Below are 27875 nucleotides of genomic sequence, written 5' to 3'. Positions count from 1 at the left end.
TAGTTGAAAGTTTTCTCTATTGCAGGATTAGTAGTCATCATTCTTATGTTGATTTAGTGTGTTTCAGTACTTTGCTTTCTATATTCCAGAATGTTAACTGTTGTCTCCTCCTCTTCCCTTCCTTTTGAGTTTATCTTTTAGAAAATCCTTCAGTGTAGTTTTAATGTGTTTTTGTCTACTATATTTATTATAGCTATTTTCTTCTCTGTCATTTGCATTTTAAAAAAAATATTTATTTATTTACTGCCTGCATCAGGTCTTAGTTGTGGCACCTGGTATCTTTCTTTGTGGGCATGTTGGCTTTAGGTTGCGTGGGTTCAGTAGTTGGGACTTGCGGGCTTAGTTGCCCTGCAGCATATGGGATCTTAGTTTCCTGACTAGGGACTGAACTTGTGTCCGCTGCATTGGAAGATGAATTCTCAGCCATTGAACCACCAGGGAAGTTCCTATCTTTTGTTTTTAATTGACATTTTATTTGAGATAATTATTTAGAGTCACATGTAGTTAAATAATACAAAGATTTCCTTGTACACTTTACCCATTTTCCTCCAGTAGTAACATTTTGCAAAACTATAGTATAATGTCAACCAAGATAATGACATTGATACAGTCCACCAGTCTTGCTCACATTTGTTTGATTTTGCTTGTTTCTGTGCAATCTTATTGCATGTGTAGGTTTATTTATCTACCACTATCAAGATTCTGACTTAGTCTACCACCACAGTCAGCGTAATCCTCTCAAGATTCATCAGGGTTGTTGTGTGTATCAGTACTTCATTCCTTTTTATTGCTGAGTTTCTGTGGTATGGGTGTGTGTGTGCCACAGTTTAACCAGTCACCTGTTGAAGGACATTTGGACTGTTGCCCGTGCTGTGCTGTGCTTAGTTGCTCAGTCATGTCCGACTCTGTGACCGAATGGACTGCAACCTGCCAGGCTCCTCTGTTCATGGGAATTCTCCAGGCAAGAATACTGGAGTAAGTTGCCATGCCCTCCTCCAGGGGATCTTCCCAATCCAGGGATCGAACCCAGGTCTCCCGCATTGCAGGTGGATTCTTTGCCAACTGAGCCACCAGGGAAGCCCTGGACTGTTTCCAGTTTGGGGTTTCAATGGGAAAAATTGCGGTGAATGTTCATATACAGGCATTTGCAAACATAAGTTTTTATTTCTTTGGGATAAATGCCCAATAGTGCAATTGCTAGGTCATATGGTAATTGTATGTTTAATGTTTTAAGAAACTGCCGAGTTATTTTTTCCAGAGTGGCTGAACCACTTCACATTCTTACCAGCAATGGATGAGAGATCCTTTTTTTTTCCCCCCACATCCTTGTCAGTATTAGCAGTGTTTTTACTGTAGTCATTCTGATAAGTGTGTAGTAATGTTTCATTGTGATTTTAATTTGCATTTCCCTAGTAACTAACAATATTGAAGATTTTTTGTGTACTTGTTTGTCATCACATAACCTCTTCAGTGAAATGTCTCTGAATGTCTTCTGCCTTCAGTCAGGGTCAGTGATTCCTCCCACTTTATTTTTCTTTGTCGAGATTGTTTTAGTTATTTATATGGAAAGGCCAGTGCCTTAGTTTATCTGTATCTACAGAGAACCTTGGTAGGATTTTGATAAAAATTATGCTAAGGGGAGAATTGACATCTATCATTTTTTTGTTTACTTATACATGTTTTTTATTTAATGAAAATTTATATTTTATGAAATCTGAAAAGTGGGTTTTTTTTTTTTAATGACTCCTGAATTTCGTATCTAATTTAAAAAGGACTTCCTCATCCAAGGTTATAACAATATTAACCTGTTTTTTTTTTCCTTTAAGTTTTTTAAACCATCCAGTATTTATTTAGGTATCCTGTGAGAATCTAATATTGTGTGTTTTAAAATCCAGTTGGAGAGTCATTTGCTCTCATTATTTACTGATTATTATTCATTGATTCGAGATGCCATCTTTATCATAATCTGAGTTATTATATGTATTTGGTCTGTTTCTGGGCTGTCTTAGTCAGTCTAGTCATCTATTACATTATCATACCTCACTTTTCATAATCTTTTGTAGGCCTGTGAGACAACTACTGTCTAGGAGGAGGCACAGCATGATAGTTAAGAATTTAACATGGAGGTTCAACTTGCCAAGTGGAATGCTATTGATATTTCTACCTTTACTAGCTAAACGACTTAGTATGAGTCATTGAAATTCTCTAGACCTTAGTATTATCTGTAAAATGAGGTTTATGATATGATATACATTAGTAGATTATTGTAAAGAGTAAAAGCATTAATATATGTAAAGGTCTTTTAATGTATAACAGAGCCATGTAAGAGTTAGACTATTGTAACAGGAAAAAGTTGTGCTAATAGTCTTTTCAGATTAGCTTTCAAAATGTTTTTTATTCTTCCTCAAATCCAATTCAGCTATTGATGGAATTACATTGACTTTATAAATTTAGTTTGAGGGAGAAACAGTCTTTATAATAATGTAATAAGCCATTGCATTATCGTTATACATTATTTGTTTACCACCCAAGAACATGGCATAATCTCTTCATTTATTCAAGTTTAGAGTCTTGTGTCAGTTCTGGCTTAATTGATAGAGAGAATATTTTTTGTTCTCTTCCAATCTAAAACATGAAAAGAGAAATATTAGAACCTATGTAAGCTTCACAAGTATAACATTGCCTTTCTTTTCCTCTAGAATAGCAATGCTGGAGAAATGTGATACCATAGACGACATCATTAGGTGCTCTGTAGGTGTTTGTACCTATGTTGGTAGTTTAAACACATTTTCTCAGTGTTGTCTCACATTTCTTTGCCCTAAAGTGCATGAGTATTTTAGCAAATAAAGAAGAAAAACTCAAAGAATGGTAACCTTTGGAATGATAATAAAACGCAGAATATATGTGAAAAAATATATGTGTATATACATGTGAATATTGAATGAATATATGGAAATGAAATATACAAATATAATTGATACCTTTGAATTTGGCCATTGGAATTTTCCTAAGTGAGAGCCCCCTGCCCACCCAGGTCCCTGCTTTAGGAGAGAATGCCTGTATATTCAACCCCTATCTTCTTTCCTCTCCTCAGTCTTTCTTATCATCTGCGTACAAACTCTAGCTATATTCTTTACATTTTAGATTATTCATTTTTAGAAGAGAAACTGCTTTTGATTGTGTGTAAATGAAATACTTGAAACCCAATTCCCAGTCTGCATGTATCAGATTAACTGCTTCAAGAAAACAGCAAATTAAAAAAAAAAAAGAAGGTACCAAGTAGAGTGAAAGACTCTTTAATTCCAGTGAGGGCTGTGGGAGATGTCATGTACACAAGTAGTTAAACCATGCTTGTTCCTGTTTTTCTGATTTTTCTCCCCGAATTCTTTAGGTTTGATAAGTGCTTATATTTATACTAGGAAGTGGTGGACTAGGGATAAACAACAATACAGCTGTATATTTGGATAAGAAGTTTTGAGTTGAAGGACAGATCAGTAAAGATACCAATCATGATGCACCAATATATACTCTTCTTTCTGTATATTTGAAGTTTTTAACAACATTTGGGAGTACAACAATATATGTAAGTATATAGAGGTAATAATTATCAATCATATAGAATAATATATAACTAAAAAAAACCATGTTATTATACATAGAAAAAATGCACTAGTTGTAAGTTTACAGCTTACAGATTGACAAATATACAGTTCAATGAATTTTCTCAATTTGAACACACTCATGTAACTAGCTTGGAGATCAAGCAACAGAACATTACTAGCCCCTGGAAACTTCCCTTGTGCTGTTTTCTAGTCATAAGTCCTCTAAGGCTAACCACTATTCTGACTTCAAACAGCATACATTAATTTTGCCTATTTAAAATTTTTTTTTAGTTGAAGTGTATTTGATGTACAATGTTACCACATAGTGAATGACAATTTTTGAAGGTTATGCTCCATTTTTAGTTATTATAAAATACTGGCTGTATTCCTTCGGTTGCACAATATATCTTTGTCACTTATTTATTTTATGCATAGTAATTTGTACCTCTTAATCCCCTGCCCATATCTTACTCCCTCCTCTCTACTCCTCTTCACTAATAACCACTGTTCTCTATATATGTCAATCTGTTTCTTTTTTATTATATTCACTAGTTCTTTTTATTTTTTAGATTCCACGTGTAAGTGATACTGTACAGTATTTGTCTCTCTGGCTTATTTCACTTAGTGTAACACACTCCAATCCATATATGTTGTTGCAAATAGTAAAACTTTATTTCTTCTTAGTATTAATAGTAGTCCTGTGTGTGTGTGTGTGTGTGTGTGTGTGTGTGTGTGTGTGTGTATGTATTTATACACCTCATCTTTGTCTGTTCATCTCTTAAGGGACACTTAGGTTGCTTCCATATCTTGGCTATTGTAAATAATGCTGCTATAAACATTGGGATGTGTGTATCTTTTCAAGCTAATGTTTTCATTTTTTTCAGATGTGTACCCGGGAGTTGAATTGCTGGTTCATATGGTAGTTCTTTTTCTAAGATTTTTTTCATGTGGACCATTTTTAAAGTCTTTATTGAATTTCTTATAATAGTGCTCTGTTATGTTTTTGGCCACGAGGCATGTGAGCCTTAAGTTTCCTGACCAGGGATTGAACCCATACCCACTGGACTGCTAGGGAGGTCCCTCTGGGAGTTCTATTTATAGTTTTTTTGAGAAACCTCCATATTGTTTTCCACAGTGGCTATACCAATTTACATTCCCACCTACAATGTATTTTTATATAAATGGGGAGTCATGCCTTTTTTTTTTTTTTTGACATGTAGGGTCTTAGTTTCCTGACCAGGAATTGAACCTGGCCCTCCTGCAGTGGAAGTGCAAAGCCTCAACAACAGGACTGCCAGGGAAATCCAGGGGTCATACACTTTGGAACCTATCAAAGTCATATACGTTATTGCATGTAGTTGTAGTTTATTCACTTTGATTGATCCATAGTAGTCCATTGTGATAATAAACCACGATTTATTAGCAATTCTATTGTTGAATATTTGAGCATTTACACTTTTCAGGATGGGCTTCCCAGGTGGCTCAGTGGTAAAAAAAAAAAAAAAAAATCCACCTGCCAATGCAGGAGAAGCAGGTTCAATTCCTTGGTTGGACATATTCCCTGGAGAAGGGAATGGCAACCCACTCCAGTATTCTTGTCTGGGAAATCCCATGGACAGAGGAGCCTGGAGGGCTGTAGTCCATAGGGTTGCAAAAGAGTCAGACACGACGTAGTGACTAAACAGCAAACTTTTCAGGGTACCTCTGGCCCACTTTTTAAATATCAGGGCTATGGACATTTTCTGAAATACACTGTTGAGGAAATCTGAAATTTCTTTTTTTTTTTTTGGATCAAATCTGTATATTTTATTATATAGTTACACCCAATTGTGTTTTTGCTATATACTTTTAACTTGAGGCATCAGTAAGACCAGTACATTAGATAAATCCTGAAATTCCACCAGCTATAAGCTATTTAAATATTGCTTATACAAAGTATTTGGGATGGGGGGGAGGTGGACAAAGGCTTATTTACAAAATGGAAGTCAGATGCAGCAAACTTATGATTACCAGAGGATACAGGGGAGAAGGATACATTGGGAGATTGACACTGGCATGTACACACTACTATACATAAAACAGATAAGAGTAGGAAATGGCAACCCACTCCAGTATTCTTGCCTGGAGAATCCCATGGACAGAGGAGACTGGCTGGCTACAGTCCTTGGGTTTGCAGATAGTTGGACACAACTGAAGCAACTTAGCATATAACTAAAAAACTGTATATTACAGGGAACTCTACTCAATACTCTGTAATGGTCTATATGACAAAAGAATGAGTGGATATCTATGTATAACTCATTCACTTTGCTATATACCTGAAACTAACACAACATTGTAAATCAACTACACTCCAATAAAAATATAAAAAAGTCTTAAAGGAAAGCCAGCACTATATAAACAGCATACACTTAAATAAAGATGAATGTTTAACATACAGAGTAATGTTTTTTATTCACTGATAAGCTAAAGGTCCATTTCAAGATGTTTCTTTTGTATGCTTAATAAGTTTTATTAGCAAGCAAAGCCCTGTGAAGGATGGCATCATCTAGTCCTCAGACTCAGATTCATCTTCATCTTGACTAATCTGGAAGTAACGAAGCTCATAAGTCTCCTTGTCAGATGCAACCACACGAAGCCAATCACGAAGATTGTTCTTTTTAAGGTATTTTTTGGTAAGGTACTTCAAATACCTTTTAGAGAACTGCTTCTCAGAAATGACTATGATTTTATTCTTGAAGCGTTCAATGTGAACGACATTCCCAAGATTTACAGTTTTTCCATTCACTTTAACCTTCTCCCACAGAAACTGTTCAAAATTTCCCGAATCAAAAGTTCCATCTTCTACTGGATGAGTAAGATCCAAATTAAACTTCCAGGTTGACTTCTTAGGCTTCTTGTCTTTCTTCGGCACCATCTTGAAGGCTTGCTGCGCCATGAGAGAGAGCTGAAATTTCTTATTTATCAGTTCCCTACTTTAGAAGCTCCATAATAGTGAATATACACCTTTTATTTTAGAAATTTACAGTCCACATATTCTCCAAACCCATTGTTTCAGTTACCTGTAACCTCAGCTGCCTTTTGCTGTATAACAAGCACTCCAACTTAATGGCTTGAAACAACCATTATTTACTTAGCTTTTTCTTTTTTTAATTCTGAGGGTTAGCCATTTAGGCTAGGTTCTGGGCTTCCCTGGTAGCTCAGTTGGTAAAGAATCCACCTGCAATTCAGGAGACCCTGGTTTAACTTCTGGGTCGGCAAGATCTGCTGGAGAAGGGATAGGCTACCCACTCCAGTATTCTTGGGCTTCCCTTGTGGCTAAGTTGGTAAAGATTAGCCTGCAACGTGGGAGACCTGGGTTTGATCCCTGGGTTGGGAAGATCCCCTGGAGAAGGGAAAAGCTACCCACTGCAGTATTCTGGCCTGGAGAATTCCATGGACTGTATAGTCCATGGGGTCACAAGAAGTTGGACAGGACTGAGCGGCTTTCACTTTCACTTTCACTTTCTTTCTTTCTGGTGATCTGGGCCAGACTTGGCTTACCTTGGTTGGGACAACTGGGCCAGCTTCTCCATTGGTTTTATATTTTGTAGCAGGCTGTCTGGGAGTTATTCACTTGGTAGTTATCCCCCTCTCCAAGAGGAAGTGTGAGATGTGTACCAGGCCTCTTGAAAAGTGCCCAGAGAGAGAGTTGGCAGTGCTTTGCTTCCTCAGTTTCTTTTAGCCAAAGGAAATCACAGGGACAAAACAGATTAAAGTGGTAAAGAAGCTGAATTCCATCTCTTGATGAGAGAATTGCAAGTGGGTGGGGTTAGGGAGGGAAATAGTTTTTTACTTTTTTTTGTTTTGCAGTCTACTGTATCCACATTTTAGCATTTGTTCTTAGGGAAATAAATCCCAGTGTTCCACCTTGACTGACATCTTTCTTGTTTTTGATATGCATTTGTATAAACTTATTTTCACCTCTGTTTAAAACAGTGTTTGGTGCAATAAGTTGAATTAGGGCTTTCTTGTGTTAGAGTGGTATTTTAATTTTATTTCTTCTCTCCCTGCTTTGCTTTTTTTTTTTTCCTGTGCTAGCCACCTCATCATTCAAGATACTTAAGAATACCTCTTCAACAAGCCTTTTCTGACTTTGTGTCCCCTACCCTGGCATCTTTCCTTTGAACATCTCATGACAGTATTTAGTAACATAACATTGTATTACATTCAGTTTTCATGTCTTTTTCTGTTATTAGACTCGAAGCGTCTTTCTGCATCTCCAGTATCTGACATGCAAGTTTTTTAAAATGATAGATGAAATCGTGAGAGAGCTGCTAGACTTTTTTATTTATCAGATCTGTCTTCTCCGCTTTTGTTTTGTTTTGGCCTTGCTGCGCGGCATACGGGGATCTTAGTTCCCTGACCAGGAATTGAGCCCAGGCCCTTGGCAGTGAGAGCATGGAATCCTAACCTCTAGACCGCCAGAGAATTCCCTGTCTTCTCCATTTTAGTACAGAATTGTTTGTCCCTATGCTTCTGTTGGGTGTAAATGCTGCTGCTTTGACTGGATGACAGTACTGATATTTAGATTTAGGTTACTAAGAAAGGTCAAATATCATCATCCATATATAAAATACTTGTTGTTACTTATTTTTGTAATACTTGTGTTATTTTGATTAAATGTAATTTTTACTTTCTCCTAAGAAACTTTATTTAGAAAGTATTATTTTATATAAATATGCATTTAATACTTTGGAAGATGAAATAATTCATACATCTAATGACATTTGTCCTTTTTTACTGCTACCAGTTATCTGAACCTCCAGCCATTGGGGGGATTTCCTCACCTTATAAGACCAGTGTCTACTGTAAAATCAAAAAATGCCACGTGCTTAACTCTACTAGCTCTGTTAGCAATAAGGGCTTGAGGCCTGACGCAGGCCTCACCAGCTGAGGACGTCACCCCTGGTGTTTTCAGTCAGCCCCTGATGCCCAGGAGTAGTGGAAGGTTGTTTACAGTGCTGGTGACAGCACCATCCAATATCCAGTTGCATCACTGGTTCACGGGTGGCAGCAGCGGTGTCCTTACCAGACTGATAGTGTGGCGCGATTTTGTAAATGGTTCTGGTTGTATAGCCTCTTCCTGTGCCTACTTGTTTTCTGAGATTTACTCTTCAGACTTTCTGGGAGTTCTGTGAGTCACCCACTTGCATCATTTGCTCAAATCAGCCACAATTAGTTTCTGTGAGCAACCATGAGAGATACAGTAAGTAGGTGAATTTTGAGAGTGGAAACCACAGTATATATCAAAGAAGCTCATCTTACCGAGAGACATAACGCATGAAATAGTAGATCTATGTTAACAGGAAATTGATAGCTTATGTAACACAGATTAGAAGTGATGTAAGGAAAGGAAAGATCAGTGGAAGGGTATGAGGAAACTGATTTATAGAGAAAGTGGGACTCAAATAGTGGGTAGAATTTGGATAGAAAGAAGAAATGTTTAGAGAGTTATAAGTCTTATACCTGTATTGTTAATTATCATCACTGAGAACTTTTGAATTATTGTCACCCCTAATTCAAACTAGGTGAAATGGGGAAGGGGATGTTAGGAATAGGAAAAGAGGGCAGTGATTATGACTATATATTAAGGAAACTAGATAAGTTTGTGCTTTCACTGTTAGCACTTCTCATGACTATATATGAGTGTTACAAGTCTCCCTATGGAAAAAAATGTAGACATTTACTTTTTCAGAATTTCTTGTTTTCAAGTTCACTTAAAAGCTATAAATAAAGTTTTTTGAGGACAGGGAGATTTCACTGTTTCTTTCTCTTTCTCTGTCTCTTTCTCAAACTTTAAAAAAAAGTTGTTTGATACATGATTTATTTTCGAAGCTTATACTCCCTAAAATTACTTGATAACCAATAATCTGTTCATCAGTTATCCTAAGCCTCAGGGAGCATGTTGGAGCTTTCTCTCTCTTTATTTGGTAAATGTATATAATTTTATTGGAGTATAGTTGATTTACAATGTTCTGTTAGTCTTGGCTGTACAGCATGGTGATTCAGTTATGCATATACATATATGCATTAAAAAAAGGAATTTTTTTTGTTCTTTTTCAGATTATTTTCCCATATAAGTTATTACAGCATATTGAGTAGAGTTCTCTGTGGAACTACTGTATAGATCCTTGTTGGTTATCTATTCTGTTTATAGTTGTGTGTGTATGTTAATCCCTAGCTCCTAATTTATCCCTTCCCCTGATATCCTTCCCCCGACATTTCCTCTTTGGTAACCATAGGTTTGTTTTCAAAATCTGTGAGTCTTTTTTCATTTTGTAAATTAGTTCAATTATATCATTTAAAAAAATTAGGTTCTGCATATGTGTGAAATAATATATTTGACTTTCTCAGTCTGATTTACTTCACTTAATATGAAAATCTCTAGATCCATCCATTTACTACAAATGCCATTATTTCATTCTTTTTTATGGTTGAGTAGTATTCTGTTGTGTATGCATCACATCTTTATCCATTCCTCTGCAGATGGACATTTAGGTTGTTTCTGTGTCTTGGCTGTTATAAATATTGCTGCAATGAACATTGGGGTGCATGTAGCTTTTCAAATTATGTTTTTCTTGGGATATATGCCTAGGAGTGGGTTTGCTGGATAGTGGGTAGTTTTGTTTTTAGTTTTTTAAGGAGCCTCAATGCTGTTCTCCATAATGATTGTACCAATTTACATTCCCACCAGCATTCCCACCAGTGTAGGAGGATTCCCTTTTCTCCACATCCTCTCCAGCATTTATTGTTTATAGACATTTTGATAATGGCTATTCTGATCACTATGAGGAAGCTTACTGTAGTTTTGATTTGCATTTCTCCGATAATTTAGTGATGTTGAACAACTTACTTTTTGGCCATCTATATGTCTTTTCGGGATAAAAGTCTATTTAGATTTTCTGCTCTTTTTTTTTTTGATTTGGTGGTTTGTTTGTTTTTTGACATAGAGCTGCATGAGCTGTTTGTATTCTTTGGAGATTAAGTAAATATTAATGTATTTTATAGTTGACTTTGTCCAGATAAAAGTAAAGATTAATTGAGGCCTGTTCTTCTCCAGCAAACAGATTGCAAATGAGTATCCTTTTTCTTTGCTCCCAGGATTGTTTTGCACTTTATTGTGGCACTGATTTGTTTTATTCTATTGTAATTTTTGTTTTTGTCTGATTCCCTCCCCTCTCTTACCTCCCCCATCCCAGTCTATGAGCTATTTGATAAGGACCAGGACTCTTAGGGCAGTGGCACCCCACTCCAGTACTCTTGCCTGGAAAATCCCATGGGCGGAGGAGCCTGGTAGGCTGCAGTCCATGGGGTCGCGAAGAGTCGGACACGACTGAGCAACTTCACTTTCACTTTTCACTTTCATGCATTGGAGAAGGAAGTGGCAACCCACTCCAGTGTTCTTGCCTGGAGAATCCCAGGGACAGAGGAGCCTGGTGGGCTGCCGTCTCTGGGGTCACACAGAGTCGGACACGACTAAAGTGACGCAGCAGCAGCAGGACTCTTACTCATCTGTGTATCTCCAATGTCTGGCTTGTAATTGGGCTCTATAAAATTTTTTTTAAGATGTAATAAATTATTTCCTCTAAGTGCTCCTTGGAGTTGTGAGAAGAATTAAGATTTTTTTTAGCTCAGAGTTATCATGGACATTAGGATTGTCCAGTTGTTCTGATATGTTTGTTTTATTTTGTTTATACAAAAGCTTTAAGATACCTTGGTCAAATATGATTTGTTTTGGGGTCCTTCTTTTTCAATGATTCTTTCTTTACCTTTTAGAGCATTTTCGGATTTACATAAAAATTGATAATAGTATAGAGTTCTTATATATCCCAGATTCCTTTACTATTAACATCTTCTGTAATAATTTATATGGTATATTTATTGTTCTTATTGAAGCAGTATTAAAACATTGTTATCAACTAATTTTCTTACTTTATTCAGATTTCGTTAGTTTTTGCCAAATGTCCTTTTTCTGTTCCAGGATCCCATCCAGGAGATCACATTGCATATAGTTTTTTATGTCTCCTCCTCTAATTATTCCAGATGTGGAAATTTCTCAGATTTTCCTTGTTTTTCATGACCTTGAAAAATTTGTCAAATTTTATAGAATGCCCCTCAGCTGGTATTTATCTGATATTTTTCCTTAAGATTAGACTGGAGTTACAGATTTGGGAAAGGACCAGAGCGCTAAAGTAACATTTTCATCCCATTACTTCAAAGGTAATACTGTTTACATGATTTATCACTGTTGATGATGACCTTTTTCCCCTAGCTGAGATAGGGTTTGTCAGGTTTTTCCACTGTAAAGTTACTCCCCGTCTCCCCATTTCTGTAGTCTTTTGACCAAAGTCACCCTATATAGCACACATTTGAGTCAAAAGTCCAACTGCTGTCCCTTCTTGAGGACAGAGTAGCTATATAAATTATTTGGAATTTTTCAGCATGAGTTATTCTGTTATGCATTTTTTTCCTTTTCTGTAATGCTTTTTAATGGTGATGGAGGAAGGTGAAAAGGTGCAGGGTGTTCAGTAGAACTTTGTATTTCCTTGCTCCATGGGTCTTGTCCCTAGGTTCTTGTTTCTGTAGGTAAAGTCATGATTCTTCAGTTGAGATTGTGCTCTAAGTGATTCTTTGGTTTAGGTTCTTTTTGTTTCACCTCCTTTTGCTGCCTAGACTGTCTTTGAAAATAGTATTAATAAACCTGTGGAAAACACTGAGAGCTTTGCCTGTGTACCGTGTCCCCCCAAAATATACCTCGGGCTCTGATGGTTTCTGAAGAGCGAGCTTTAGTTTTAAGGAAGGAAGAAGAGGTTTTATGATTACATATAGCCATACTTCACATTGAAAGAAAATATTTGTTATAGTGCTTTAGGAGTCAGAAATCAAGATCTACTGGAGTGAATAAAAGAAGGTATATCTTCACTTTTCCTTAAATGTTTGTATCTGGTATAGGACTGAAATATAACAATAGTAAATATTTCACTAGTATAGTCCATTAGTTTAGGGCCATGGTTTTTAGGGTGTGGGCCCCAGATCAACAATGTCACCATCATATGGAAGCCTGTGAGAAATGCAGATTTCCATTTTCATCCCAGAGCTACCATCTTGGAAGCTCTAGCAGTGAGGCCTTGCAACCTGTCTGTCTTAAGCCCCCTAGCCCTTAAAGATTCTGATACCCTGTGAGGTTTGAGTATCTGTCTGGTTTATTGAGTGTGAATGGTAGCCTAAAGAGCAGTTCTTAGGGTAGACTGGCTGTGTGTAGCATTTGCTTTTCCTACAGGGCTATGAAAAATCTTTCTTCTTTTAATCAGAATGTCTGATATCTGAGATGTTAGTTTATATTTACTTCCCTTAAGATCATATTTACTAAACTGCTATATCTCTAACAGTGGTTGGCAGACCACAGACTACAGGCCAAATCAGAGACACTGCCTGTTTTTGTAGCCTGAGCTAAGAATGGTTTTAACTTTTTTTTTTAAAACGGCTTTATTGACATATAATTCACATAACATAAACTTCAGCCATTTAGAACATTCAATTAAATGATTTTAATATATTCACAGAATAGTTTACCACTATCTAATTTTATCTGATCTGATCACCCCCTAAAAGAAGCATAGTACCCTTTAGCATTCAGACCCATTTTGCCAACCCTCACCCTACCCTAGCCACTAACCCAAGGTAACCACTAATCTTTCTGTCTGTATATATTTACCTATTTTGGACATTTCATATAAATGAAATTATACAGTAAATATGTGATATTCTGGGACTAGCCTTTTCCGCTTAGCATAATGTTTTCAAAGGTCATTCACATTATAGTCTCAAAACTTTCTTCTTCCTATTGCTAAATAGTATTCCATTGTGTGGGTATATCCCATCTTATTTATCTATTCATCAGTTAATAGACATTTGGGTTGATTTTTACATTTTTAAATGGTGAAAAAAATAAAAAATATTTTGTGATGTGAAAATTATAGGAAATTCAAATTCAGATTGTCCATAAATAATATTTTATTGATACACAGCCATACCTACCCCTTTGATGTATCATCTATGGCTGTTTTCATGCTACAGTGGGAGAATTGAATAGTGACAGACTGTACAGTCTTCAAAGCTTAGAATATTTACTCTTTGGCCCATTGGAGAATAGGTTTGTAAACAGTATTTCTCAACCTTTTTCTTCATGATTGTTTCCTAAGGAGCCTTTTTTGATACTTTTTTCCCTACTTGCCTTCCTCTCCATGATATTTTAATACCAGAGATTGCTATCTCTTTGTATATTGATGCCTTGGTGGAACACAGACTGTTACAATAATATCTTTTGTTTTTGTTTTTTTTTTGTCTCCTCAGGGATGATATCACCCTAATTGAGAGTGGTACTCTAGAGCAGTGTTCTGGTTAGGTTAATATTCCTTTGTTACAGTAGGAGGTGAAAATTTTTTTCAGATCGGTTATATTTCTCTCAGAAATGTTTCTAATGTTGAGGTATTTAAGCATTATGTTATGATCTACTGTTAGATCTCTAAGCTATGTGTCAACATAGAACACAAGATATTACCATATTGACATTTCTAAATTTTGGAAAATTTTGATTCTTCATCAAAATACTGCTTTTGATATTTATATCAAAACAAAGGCTTTTGCTTTAGTTCATATTAATAGGTTGGTTTATTAGATTATCAGTGTTTATTAGTAAATTTGACTGTAGGCAGAGGCTGGAGAGTTTAATTTTTTTTAGTTTTGTCTGTAAAGAGAAGATTTTTATTACCAGTTGGTTTGTGGTGTTAGCTCTCTGCATTTCTCCTAGGCCTTATAATTCATTACAGAAAAATTATTTTATCTTCCCCCATCCTCATCTTTTCTTCCCTAGAGTGTATGTTCTTGGAGAGGTAGGAATATGCAGGGCTTTATGCAGATTTGAAGGCAGGAGAGAAGGCTGGTCAAAATAGGAGATTCTGTTTACAATTTACTTTGTAAATTGGAGCAGTCACTGTGGAGAACAGACTTGCCATATGATGCTGCAATACCAGTCCTGGGCATATATCCAGACAAAACTCTTAATTTGAAAAGAGATGTGGACTCCAGTGTTCATAGCAGCACTATTTATAATAATCATAATGTGGAAGTAACCTAAATGTCCATTGACTGATGAATAGATAAAGATGTGGAATATTACTCAGCCATAAAAAGGAAAGAAATAATGCCGTTTGCAGCAATATGGATGGACCTAGAAATTATCATATTAAGTGAAGTATGTCAGATAGAGAAAGACAAATATCATATGATAGCACTTATATGGAATCTGTATCACATATGGAATCTAAAAAAATGAAACAAGTGAACTTATTTACAAAACAAAGACTCATAGAAAATAAATCTGGTTACCAAAGAAAAGACAGGGGAAGGGATAAAGTAGGAGTCTGGGATTAACAGCTATACACTAGTCTATATCAAAATAGATAAACAACAAAGACCTATTGTATAGTACAGGGGACTATATTAAATGTCTTAAAGTAATATAACAAACAAGCTGTAATGGAAAAGAATCTGAAAAAAGAATAGGGGCGTGTGTGTGTGGCTGAATCACTTTTCTGTATACCTGAAACTAACAGAACATTGTAAATTAACTATGGTTCAGTTTTTTTAAATGTTTTTTAAAAAAGATTCTAATTTAAAGCAATCTAACACTGATGCTAACTACCTCTTTTCTTTTTGTCAATATTTGATGGCTTTGTGTTTAGTAATCTAGAATAGGCCATTAATCTGTATGGAGACAGATGTTTGTTAAATATAGATTTAAAAAACTCAAGTCTAGCAGCGAAACAAAATCCAGTTTTTTCTCCTTCCTATTTTTTATCAAATAGGATATATGGAAAAGTAGAAAAGAGCTGCATTTCTTTGGAAGGAGAATACTTGGTGGATTGGAATACTGTAAATGCATTACACTGGGATGATAACTGATTTCATGGAAAGGGAATTGTTGTCCAGATGGAATCTCTTCTCTTTGCCCTAGCCTTTTGGGTCCTGCTATTTAGTGAACTGTGACTTTTTTTCTCATCAGTTTATTTCTTCTCTTTAGATTGTTTCTCTCCTGAGAAAGGTGAGCCCAGAACTTATTCCCCAGTATATATTTTCTATGCTATATGAGACTAGGGAAGCTTAATAGTGGTCTAAAGCTATCCTTTCTCAGACTTTGAACTTGCCTTGCATTATTTATAGGTCTCTTGGGCAAAATTTGAAATATAATTTTTGCCAGAATTCACTGGAATTGTTTTACACGTAGTTTTTTTGAGAAATGGATGAAGAAATGATAACCTATTTCAGGCTCTTACATCTATGAGAATGTTATTCCTAACTTAATATTCCTCTCTGTTATTTTTCACATCATTAATGGAATGTCAGCCCTGTAATTCTGAATAGAATTTAAATATTGTCACTTTTCAAGGTTCCATGTACTATAGTCTAGTACTCATTATATTTTAATCAACATATCTAAAACATATCTTTCTACTTAAACTTGATTGTCTAGTAGTATTCTATATCTTGGTGATGCTTAATGCATATCCATTCAGTTGTTGAATCTGAAAAAGTAAATTGTCCTAGATTGTCTCCTTTTCACTTATCCAGAGTCAGAAGTCCTGTGAATGACTCCACTTGAAAATATCCTCTCTTTTCCTCTAAGACCTACAGTCCTTCAGAATCCCATCTCTGATTTTTCCTCTATTTCAGACATACCAAAATACTTGCATTTCCCTAGACATGCCATGGGGGTTTATACCTCCTATTGTTTTATACAGTCGTGCCTTTGTATATAATTTTTTTCTCTGCCTAGAATACTTTTCTCTTCCATTTTTGATCAAATAACTTCTGAGTCTGCTTCACAAATCAGTGGAAGTTTTACTCTGGAGGGTTTTTTCCAAGACCTCATATTTATTTGTGTTATAGCATTTATCACACCATATTATAAGATCTAATTCTCTTTTCCACCGAGACTGTAAGTTTGTTTGAGGGCAGGTATTGTATTATCTTTATCTTAGGCTTCATATTATTTAACACAGCATCTGCTTCCAAGTAGCTACTCCATAAATGTTCATTGACTGAATTCAGTCATTGCTCAATGACTGAATGTCATTCATGTTAAAAAGAAAAAAATTTCAATGAAGCAGACAGGTTTTCAACTTGAGCTTTGAGCCCATTTAAGTAATATTAATTAGACCCAAAGTCCAATGAAATCAAAGAATTTGAAAGCACTTTGGGGCCTGCTGAAATATAATTTGGTGCGCTCTATACGTTTACTGATTTCTGGTATCCAGATTCATGCAGAATGTGATTAAAGTAAATTTTAGACAAATGGTGTTGAAAGTTCTCTTTTCAGGCTGATTTTCATTCCTTTGTATTGAAACAGCAGGCAGCGTTCTCTTTTGGTTATAATGAAGGCGTGGTTTCTTCTACTGCATCATCTGAAACCCCTTTACAAGGCCATGGGTCACTGTCATACTTTGCTCAGTTTTCTCAACAGCAATGTCAGGACTAATCCCCTCTCATAAATCCTCTAAGCTGTCAGCAAACAAACCTCTTCTTACCAGTCTCGCACGAAAGCCATGAGCTAGGAATACAGAGCAGGTACATGATTTATTTAAGGGCAGTTGTTTTTCCGTTTCCAGATTGCCAGTCAGTGCTTCTTTCTCTGCTGTTGGCCCATCGAGTTGTAGGTGTTGTGCTGGGTATCTCAGGGTGGTGCCTAAGTGTTGAACACTTGCAGAAAGCTATGATTTCCCTGTTATGAGAGACCTCTGTACCTGTGGTTTCTGCCACTCTGATTAGCAGGTAAAAGAGATTAAGACTGGCTGTTTTCAGGATTAAGTGAGACTAGAAATCCACTTCTTTCTTAAAGCCTTTGCGTCATTCCTAGAGGTACTTTCAGCTGATTCTTTTGCAACCAAAGCTGCCTGATAAAAGGGGAAAGGACTGGTATGGTGAGAAGAGGATCCAGATAATCAGGACTTTTTAAAATTGTTTGTTGAGGTATAATATCCGTACAATAAAAATCATATATTTTAGTTATACAGACAGATGATTTTTGACAAATGATTCCATCTGTTTAACCATCACCCAAGCCAAGTTGTAGACCATTTTAATTTTTTCAGAAAGTTCCTTTGTTTCCCTTTGTAATCGGCCCCCTCCCCACAACCAAGCACTAATCTGATTTCTATTTCTATAGATTAGTTTTGCCTGTAAGGAACCATATAGAATTTATTCTTGTGTGTTCAGCTTCTTCCTCTCAGAATGACATCTTTGAAACTTGTTCTTGTTGTTGCATGTATTAGCAGTTTCTTTCTTCTTATTGTCTTATTGTTGAGTATTATTTCATTGTATGGATATACCAAAATTTGTTTTTTCACTAACTGAAGAAATTTGAGTTATTTCTAGCATTGAGCTTTTATAATTATATAAAGTTGTGAATTGCTTTTTATGGGTTTCATTTTTCTTGGATAAATACCTAAAAATGGAATTAACTGGGTCATATGGTAAGTGTAATTTAACTTTATAACAAACAGGCAAACGATTAAGTGGCACCATTTTATACTGTGGCCAGCAATGTGTGAGAGTACTAGTTCTTGCATATCTTTACTAAAACTTGGTATCTCTCTTTTCATTGTAGCATTCTAGTGGATATGAAGTAGTATTTCATTGTGATTTTAATGTTTGATGCTGTTCTAAATGGTATGTTTTTAATTTCATTTTTCATTTATTTGTTGCTAGTACACAGAAATGCAAGTAATTTTTGTATATGACCCTATATCAGAGTCATTTAAGTCTTCTAGCAGTTTTTTCTTTTTGTGTGTGTATTTTTGTTTTTAGATTTCCTACATAGACAATCATAGTATTACTATTACATTTACCTTATTTAACTTTAGGCAGTAAGATGAGATCAACATAATCTGGATTTTGGACTTGTTTAATTTTCTGGATATTTGAAAATCTTATCTTTTTAGGCCTTTGCAAGCATTTTAGGATGATAATTGAAGTGTGAACCATGAATGTGAAGTGGATAAATAGAGTTGCTGTAATAATGATACGTAGAGTTGGCAAGGCAGATAGTAAAGAAGGCTCTTTTGCTTTTGAAAATTTAGAAGAAAGGCCCTGTGTTCTAAAGAACAATGGAATTTGACTCTGGCCCAAAAGAAGCACTTCCTAAAACCAGGTTACATCAGTTGATATTGGCAGTTCCTCTGGCCATGTGTAAAGCTGTTTACCAATACATTCATTGGACAAATATTAATATTTAGTGAGTGAGTGCCCACCTGGTACTAGGTACTGTTTTGGTACTTGGGATACACTAGAGAACAAAATAGTTAAAAAAAAAAAATGAAAAAACCTGTTTTGACTACTTTCTTGTTGGAGAAATACACAGTAAAATATTAAGCATGAAAATCTGCCTCTTGGTCTATTTAGAGTGAACAGGGCTTTGGAGAAAAGAGAGGTAGAGAAAGGGAGTAGGGGTAATATAGGAAGTATGTTGTTTTTAGGACCTGTATAGACTACTTGATTAAAACTGGAAAGTTGTCAGATTGATCCCCAAAACCAAGTACTAGGAGAAATATTAGTTTAGAATTAATTATTCAGTCAATAATGATCCTTTGATGAGGATAATCTCAAATTTAGATACATATTCCCTTTGTTTTCGTCTCCAACCTAATTGTATTATTTGCAAAGAGTTTTTAGAAATGGTTCCAAGCAACCTGCACTAATCCCTTGTCACAAAACATCCATTTTCACAGGAAAAGATTTGAATTTTTTCAGCATCTACAAACACAAAATAGGAAACAAAGGTCATAGTATTACACAGTTGCATAGTTGTTTGTTTTACCCTGTTGCTTAGAAATGATCACTATTATGTTTGAGATCAGTGAAGAAAAGGAAATAGAAAAGGTGCTACTTTTGAGGAATTCTACTTGTGGACATTGTAAAACATCAGATTCCATAAAAACAGAGCTTTATCAGATGGCTATTAAGCCTTGCTTTTCATTATAGATTGATGAATCAATAGATGTTAGTAAGTGTTCCCAGTTAATAGTACTGGTTAGAATCCCTGAAGAGAAATTTCTAGAACATTGTTTGTTCTCTGCACATCTGTGAAAACTAACTACTTGAACTACTCAAAATTGTAAATGAAACCTAATGACAAAATAAGATATAATGCATATCTTCCCTCAGTTTGTGTAAATGGTAGTGCTGCATTACATCAGGAGTTCACCTAGAAACCTTGAATACAAGCGCACAAATTGTTCTATCCAATTTTGCATTGGAGAAACAGTTTCGCCTGTAGATCTGACTTCCATATTAAATTATGTTTTCAAAATGGTGAATCTAATAACTATAACAAGCACTTAAAACTGGCACTCACTGAGTGCTAGGACTGTTGCTAGAAGTTCACGTATATTTACTAATTTAATCGCCACAACAGATTAATGATATAAGTACTATTGATATTAATGCTATCCCCTCTGTAGCTGAGAAATAAGACACAGAGCTGTTAGGTAATTTGCCCAGAGTCACATAGCTAGGAAGTGGCAGAGCCAAGATTCAAAGCCAGGTAATCTAGATCCAAAGTCTATACTCGGTGTTTTTGGTTTTGTTTTTTAATTAAAAAAACATTGTAATAAGTCATCCCTAACATAAAATTAAACCATTTTTTAGTGTACAAATCAGTCGTGTTAAATGCATTTTTTTGTGCATCCAATCTCCAAGAACTCTCTTCACCTTGCAAAACTATGTCCATTAAATAACTCCAAATTTTTCTCTTCCACTGCCCATGGCAACTACCATTCTGCTTTCTGTTTCTGTGAATTTCAGTACGTCATATAAGTGAAATCACATTTTTTTGTAACTGAGAACCTTTTTTTCATATCATAATGTCCTCAAGGTTCATCCATGTTATAGTGTGTGTCAGAATTTACTTCCTTTTTAAGACTGAATAATATTTCATCATATATATATATATCATATTTTGTTTATACATTAATCTTTTAATGGACACTTGGATTACTTCCATCTTTTGGCTGCTGTGAATAGTGCTGCTATGATCATATGTATGTGCAAATATTAGCCTGAGTCCCTGCTTTAAATTCTTTGGATAAATGCCCAAAAGTGGAATTACTGACTCATGTTGTAATTCTGTTTAATTTTTTGAGAATTTCTATATTGTTTTCTATGATGGCTGTATCATTTTTTATATTCATACTAACAGTGCACAAGGGTTCTGATTTCTCTACATCTTCACCAACATTTGTTACTGGTTTTTGTTCGTTAATAACTGTCCTAATATGTAAAGTGATATCTCATTTTGTTTTGTGTTTCCCTAATGACTAATAATGTTGAGCATCTTTTCATGTGCTTTTTGTGCATTCATATATGTAATTTGGAGAAATAATTATTCAAATCTTTTGCCCATTTTTTAATTGGGTTGAATTTTTTTGTTGTCATTGAGTTGTAGGAGTTCTTTATATATTTTGGATATTAATCCCTTACTAGATCTATGGTCTACAAATATTTTCTCCCATTCACCTCTTGATACATGGAAGTTTTAAAATTTTGATGAAGTCCAATTTATTTTCTCTGTGCTTTTGGTGTCCTAGTGAAGAAATCATTGCTAAATCTAGTATCCCCTATGTTTTTGTCAAAGCGTTTCATAGTTTTAGTTCTTACGTTTCAGTGTTTGATAATTCTGAGCTAATTTTTACATATGGTATAAAGTAAATGTCCAGTCTTTATCCTATGGCTTAATTTCTGGCCCACTGTTTTTACTTCTAGGGGTACTTAACCCTCAATTTAAAGAGTTGACATAGAGACTACTGCTACTGCTAAGTCGCTTCAGTCGTGTCCGACTCTTAGCGACCCCATGGACTTCAGCCTACCAGGCTCCTCCGTCCATGGGATTTTCCAGGCAAGAACACTGGAGTGGGTTGCCATTTCCTTCTCCAGTGCATGAAAGTGAAAAGTGAAAGTGAAGTCGCTCAGTCGTGTCCGACTCTTAGCGACCCCATGGACTGCAGCCTACCAGGCTCCTCTGTCCATGGGATTTTCCAGGCAAGAGCACTGGAGTGGGGTGCCATTGATATAGAGAAGTGGGTGGTAAAAAAGCGGCAGTGGTAAAAAAGTGTGGATTACTCACTTAGAAACTTTAGTAGTTAGGAGGAAAAGAAAAGGAATGCTTTTTTTTTTTACAGAGAGATTACGTTTTTTAATAACATACTCGTTGAAAAAAACTGGAGAGCTCAAGAAAGTATTAAGAAAAAGGGTAAACATTTTGGTTAACAATAATATGTAATGTTTATAGATACATATGTGTATGTGTGTGTGTATAAAATAAGTGCTTAAAGTCTATGCTTGGCAATGATAACCCCTGAATTCTTGATAGTGATTTTACCTGGGGTATGGACAGATGAAGGGGAACAGGATGAGGGAAGTGTACATGTATAATGTTTTAATTTTTTTTTAAAAAGGGACTAATAAGACCTAATATTAACATTCAAAAAAACTTATTGATGGGTACAAGGTATTTATGTTTATTCTTACCTGTTTGAAATATTTTAAAAATAACGTAAATAAAAGAATAAAGCCTAGATAGTTTAGTCACATCAAGGGAAGATTAGGTCTTCCTTTAACATAGGAAGGGGCAGAGAAAATAGAAAGGAACTTTGAACTGAAAAGAATAGAAATTTAAAAGAGGTCATACAAATCTGTCATACAGGGTATACAAATCTGAGTCTCAGTGGCAGAGTCATTTGCTGAGGGTAAGGTGGGATTAACTGAACGGTTTGGGGAGTTCCAGGTTGGTTGGGAAAGTTTGACAGATTCAGGGTAAGGAGTCATGGAGGAAGAAATAAGTTGTTTGCTGCATGGTGTTGAAGGGCTTCTGAAGAATGGTTATCAGAAATTTGTTTTTGGGTGAGATAAACGATTAGGTAGATTTACTAACATTGCTCCATAGCCCAAGAGAAAAATGAATGAAAACAAAACAAAAGCAAAAAATTGAGTGATATAATTGGATTAAGGTTGTATAAGGAATAATTGGGCTATAAGGAAAAGAAGTCCACTCTAACAAAAGTCTGTGGGAGAGTTGCTGTAAGGCTTCAGGAGACAATCATAAGGGCACCCAAAGGCAAAAGTACAGCTAGATACCTTCTGAGTACACTTCTATCCGCATCTCTTCTTCTCTCCTCTTTCTTGACTGGCCTGCTCTACCCATGGCTCTGTATGACTGACATAGCACTTACTTTGCTCAAGGCCCCACCCTTCTCATAAATTGAAGATTTGACTCATTAGTGGGTTGTGAAAGCATGTTGGTTACAGTCAGCATTTTTTTAAAAAAAGAAATTCAGTACAGTTAGTAAGGTTATGTGTGTGAATGCATACTTATTGCAACATAAAATTAATTTATCCCACTTACTGAGTGCCTACTTTGTGCCACATAGGGATACATTAGTAAATAACCCCAACTCCCTGCCCTTTGCTTCTTCCTGTCCAAAAAAACCTTTTTTAGGCAGAGAAGGCAGAGTTTAGTTGCGCCATGGGAAGACAAGGGAGTCAGTGCAAGGGATAGGGGTTGAATGATTTGAGGATACCTGCATGAATTATATGCTGTATACATCTTGCACTGTGTAGGAAACAGAGGTTATCTGCCACTGGGGTAATCTCCACCCCTGAGGTTCAGATGTACAGAGCCTGCCTAAGACTGAAACTGGAGGAAGAGTGGTCTGTTCCCACCATTATCCTTACACCAAATAACAGGCTGCAGCAGTCTTGGGCAAGAACACAGAGGGATACCTTGTCTGTGGCACAGGTATACAAGACCACCTGAAAACGGGATGGCGCAAGAATTCTGAGAAAAATTCTCCAGCACTCTATTCCTTGCACTCAAACACAAGGTAAATTGCCAGTTCACCACTGGGAGAACTTGAAGCCTAGGATGTACTAAAGCTGCTGCTGCTGCTAAGTCGCTTCAGTCGTGTCCGACTCTGTGCGACCCCATAGAGGGCAGCCCACCAGGCTCCCTGTCCCTGGGATTCTCCAGGCAAGAACACTGGAGTGGGTGTACTAAAGCTAATTAACCAATAATAAAACCCAAATCTAGCTCACTTACTCACTAGATTGATTCACATCCCCACCTTAATGGCCTGATAGAAATAGATGTGCTTATTTCTAAGCAAAATGTTGTTTTTCTGTACTATTCTTTTAGGTACAGTACTAGTTCAATAAGACATTAAAAGCTTCATAAAAAGGCAAGAAAGGCAGTGCAAACATAGCCAGACCTAGAAGTTATCCAGATGTTGAGACTATGACATATTGATTTAAAGAACTGGTAAAGAATCTGGAGGAAAAATTCCTACCTTTATGGAATTATAATCTGGTGAACAGAGACAGACAATAAGCAAAATAAATATGTGGTGTGTTAGATGGTGATGAATGCTGTGGGGAAAAATAAAGCAGAGAGAGGAAGTGGGGAGGATTTGTGAAGGAAAAGAGCAGACAAGATGACAGTTGATAAATGACCTAAAGGAGGTAAGGAATCAAGCTTACGAGGATATCTGGAGGGAAGATGTCCTTGGAGGATTAAAAATAGCAAGTACAAAGGTACTGAGGTGAGAGGTTGCCTGCATATTCAGGGAACAACAAAGGGGTCATTGTGACTTAGATCTAAGAGAAGTGAGGAGGTAAGTAGTAGGAGATAAAGTCAGGGAAATAAGTGGTTGGGGTGGAGTACATTACAAATATTTAGGTTCTACTCTTGAGAGTGGAAGCCATTTTAATAACTTTGTTCCAACTAACATACTGTAAATTATGCATATTTAATGTGTAGTCCTGGATAAGGAAATGGCAACCCACTCTAGTGTTCTAACCTGGAGAATCCTATTGACAGGGGAGCGTGACGTGCTACAGTCCATGGGGTCACAAAGAGCTGGACATGACTGAGTGACTAATACTTTTACTTTCAGTGTGTATAGTGATATTCTTTGATATACACACATATATATCTGTGAGAGATACATATATATATATATATATATATATATATACACACACACATATATGAAACAGTTAAGATAATGAAGATAACCATCAGCCAAAAAAACTTCCTGGTGCCCTTTTGTAATCTTTTCCTCCCAGCCTGTTCTTTGCTCTTCATCTCTTTCTGCTCTTACCAGGCAACCATGGACCTACCAATAGTATACATTAGTTTGCATTTTCTAGAATTTTATTTAAATGGAATGTATTCTCTTTCGGGGGTGGGGTCTAGCTTCTGTCAGAATTAATAATTTGAAATTGCATTTATATACAGTTTATTCCTTTTTATTCCAAAATAATATTGCATTATATAAAATGTATACCATGATTTATTTATCCAGCTTGTTACTGGACATTTATGTGAGTTGTTTTCAGATTTAGGCTGTTACAAATTAAGCAACCCTGAACAAGTACAAGTCTTTGTATGGAGAGATGCTTCTGTTTCTCTTGAGTAAGTTGTTAGGGTTAGAATGGCTGGGTTACTTTGTAGTATATGTTTAATTCTTTAAGTAACTACCAAATCAGTTTGCGAGGTGGTTATACAATATTACATTCCTACCAGCAGTCTGAGAGTTTCAGTTGCTCCATAACATTGCTAACACTTAGTTTGGTTTGGGTTTTTTTTTCGGCCGGGGGGCAGGGGGGGTGCTTTTTGTTTTTTGTTTGTTTGCTTGGTATTTGCTTATGTATTTATTTATTTATTTACTATCTATATATCTTCTCTAGTGAAATGTTCTCTTAAAAATCTATTGCTTATTTTTTAATTTTTTTCAACTCAGTTTTGGGAGTTCTTGATGTATTCTGGATACAAGTTCTCTATCATGTATCTGATTTTGAAGTCTTATCTCCCAGTCTGGTTTGTCTCTTCATTCTCTAATCTGTGGTAAGAGAACAGAAATTCCTACAGGGAGCCCAGGCCTAGGGCTCTGATGACCTAGAGGGATGGGATGAGACTGGGAGGGAGGCTCAGGAGGGAGAGTATATATATATGAGAGTATATATATATGAAAGTGAAGTCACTCAGTTGTGTCTGACTCTTTGCGACCACATGGACTGTAGCCTACGAGGCTCCATCCATAGCATTTACCAGGCAAGAGTACTGGAGTGGGTTGCCATTTCCTTCTCCAGTTTATCTTTCCAACCCAGGGATTGAACCTGGGTCTCCTGCGCTGCAGGCTTTACCATCTGAGCCACTTATGAGAGGCAACAGAGGATGAGGTGGACTCAATGGACATGAGTTTGAGCAAACTCTAGGAAATAGTGAAGGATAGGGAAGGCTGTCATGTTGCAGTCCATGGGGTTGCAGAGTTGGATAGGACTGAACAACAACAATGACTGATTTGCGTTGTACAGCAGAAACCACAACATTGTAAAGCAATTATCCTCCAATTAAAAATAAAATAAAATCCTTCATCTGACCTGGGGGGAAAAAAGCTAATTCTTCTAGGAAATATACTAAGTGTTAGAAACCATGGAAAAAACAAAAACAAAAACAGAAATTCTTCATTTTATTGTTCAGTTCATCAATACTTTCTTTAATAGGTCATGCTTTTGGTTGGAGAAGGCAATGGCACCGCACTCCAGTATTCTTGCCTCGAGAATCCCATGGACGGAGGAGCCTGGTAGGCTGCAGTCCATGGGGTCGCTAAGAGTTGGACACGACTGAGCGACTTCACTTTCACTTTTCACTTTCATGCATTGGAGAAGGAAATGGCAACCCACTCCAGTGTTCTTGCCTGGAGAATCCCAGGGACAGGGGAGCCTGGTGGGCTGCCGTCTATGGGGTCGCACAGAGTCGGACACAACTAAAGTGACTTAGCAGCAGCTTTTGGTGTCTTATCTTAAATCTTTGTCTAAACCAAGATGACAAAGATATTTTCTACTTTTTTCTTCTAGAAGGTTTATAGTTCAGGTTTTATATTTTAGATCTTTCATCTATTTTGAGTTAACTTTTGTATATGGTACAAGGTGTAGATCAAAGTATTTGTTTTTACTTATGAATGTCCAGTGCTCTAGCACCATTTGTTGAAGACTTCTTTTTTCCCACTGAACTATATTTTCACGTTTGTCAAAAATCAGCTAACCATTTATCATACATGTGTGGTTGTATATCTTAATGCCACATTGCGTTGTCTTAAATGCTATAACTTTATAATAAATCTTGAAGTCAAGTGGTATAAATCCTCCAACTTTGTTCTTTTTCAGAGTTGTTTTGGCTCTTTTATGCCCTCTGATTTTCTACATTTTAGAATCTGTCCACTTCTTAAAAAAAAAAAAAAGCCTGCTGTAGTTTTAATTGGGAATCCATTGAATCTATTGATAAATTAGAGGAGAACTGGCATCTTAACAATATTGTCTTCTGATCCATGATCACAGTATATCTCTCATTTATTTTAGGTCTTCTGTAATTTCTCTTGGTAGTCTTATTTTCAGTGTATAGATTTTGTACTTTTTTGTCAGCTTTATTCTTAAGTATTTCACATTTTGATGCTATTGTAAATTTTTGAAATTCAATTTTGAGTGTTCATTGATATATGATAGAAATAAAATTTATTTTTGTAAATTGAACTTATATTCTGCAACCTTGCTGAACTCATATCAGTTCTTAGTAGCTTTTTGTAGTTCAGTAGTATCTAGCTAAACAAACATGTGTTCTTCAAATTAAGAGAGTTTTACTTATTCCTTTCCATCTTAAATACTTTTTATTGTTCTTTATTGCACTGACTCTAACCTCTATAATAGCTCAAGAGAAGTGATAAGAGTCGATATCCTTACGTGGTTCCTGACTTTAGGGGGAAGACATTCTGTTTTCATCACTAAGAATGATGTTTCATCTGTAGGTTTTTCATGCATGCATGCTTGCTCAGTTGTGTCCAACTCTGTGCAACTCCATGAACTGTAGTCCTCCAGGCTCCTCTACCCGTGGAGTTTTCCAGGCAAGAATACTGGAGTGGGTTGCCATTTCCTGCTCCAGGGGATCTTCCTGACCCAGGGATCAAACCCATGTCTCCCTGTGTCTTCTGCATTGGCAGGTGGATTCTTTACCACTGAGCCACCTGGGAAGCCCAGGTTTTTCATAGATGCCCTTTATCAGACTGAGAAAGTTCCCTTCAATTCCAGGTTTGCTGAGCATTTTATCAGGGATAGATGTTAGATTTT

The 27875-nt window shown here is 36.2% G+C and overlaps 2 protein-coding genes across 6 annotated transcripts in view; one reads left to right on the top strand and one right to left on the bottom strand.

The window, feature by feature from the left end:
* ZNF609 (zinc finger protein 609) overlaps positions 1 to 27875 on the top strand; it is a 201948-nt gene that overhangs the window by 54362 nt on the left and 119711 nt on the right. The gene's annotated exons all lie outside the window — the stretch shown is intronic.
* Positions 6090 to 6526, bottom strand: LOC109565043 (ribosomal protein eL22-like). The gene has a single exon (XM_019968687.2). It carries the CDS (start codon positions 6517 to 6519, stop codon positions 6151 to 6153), a length of 369 nt encoding a protein of 122 aa, XP_019824246.2. The 5' UTR covers positions 6520 to 6526; the 3' UTR covers positions 6090 to 6150.

This window comes from Bos indicus, chromosome 10, assembly GCF_029378745.1.
Source record: "Bos indicus isolate NIAB-ARS_2022 breed Sahiwal x Tharparkar chromosome 10, NIAB-ARS_B.indTharparkar_mat_pri_1.0, whole genome shotgun sequence".
In the NCBI taxonomy this organism is placed as follows: Eukaryota; Metazoa; Chordata; class Mammalia; order Artiodactyla; family Bovidae; genus Bos; species Bos indicus.
Note: the sequence above shows the minus strand (reverse complement) of the source record. Positions and strands in the feature narration are given on the sequence as shown.

What these genes read in the sequence shown, in the direction of transcription:
- LOC109565043 (XM_019968687.2), bottom strand. Translation starts at nt 6,519, where the DNA reads ATGGTGCCGAAGAAAGACAAGAAGCCTAAGAAGTCAACCTGGAAGTTT.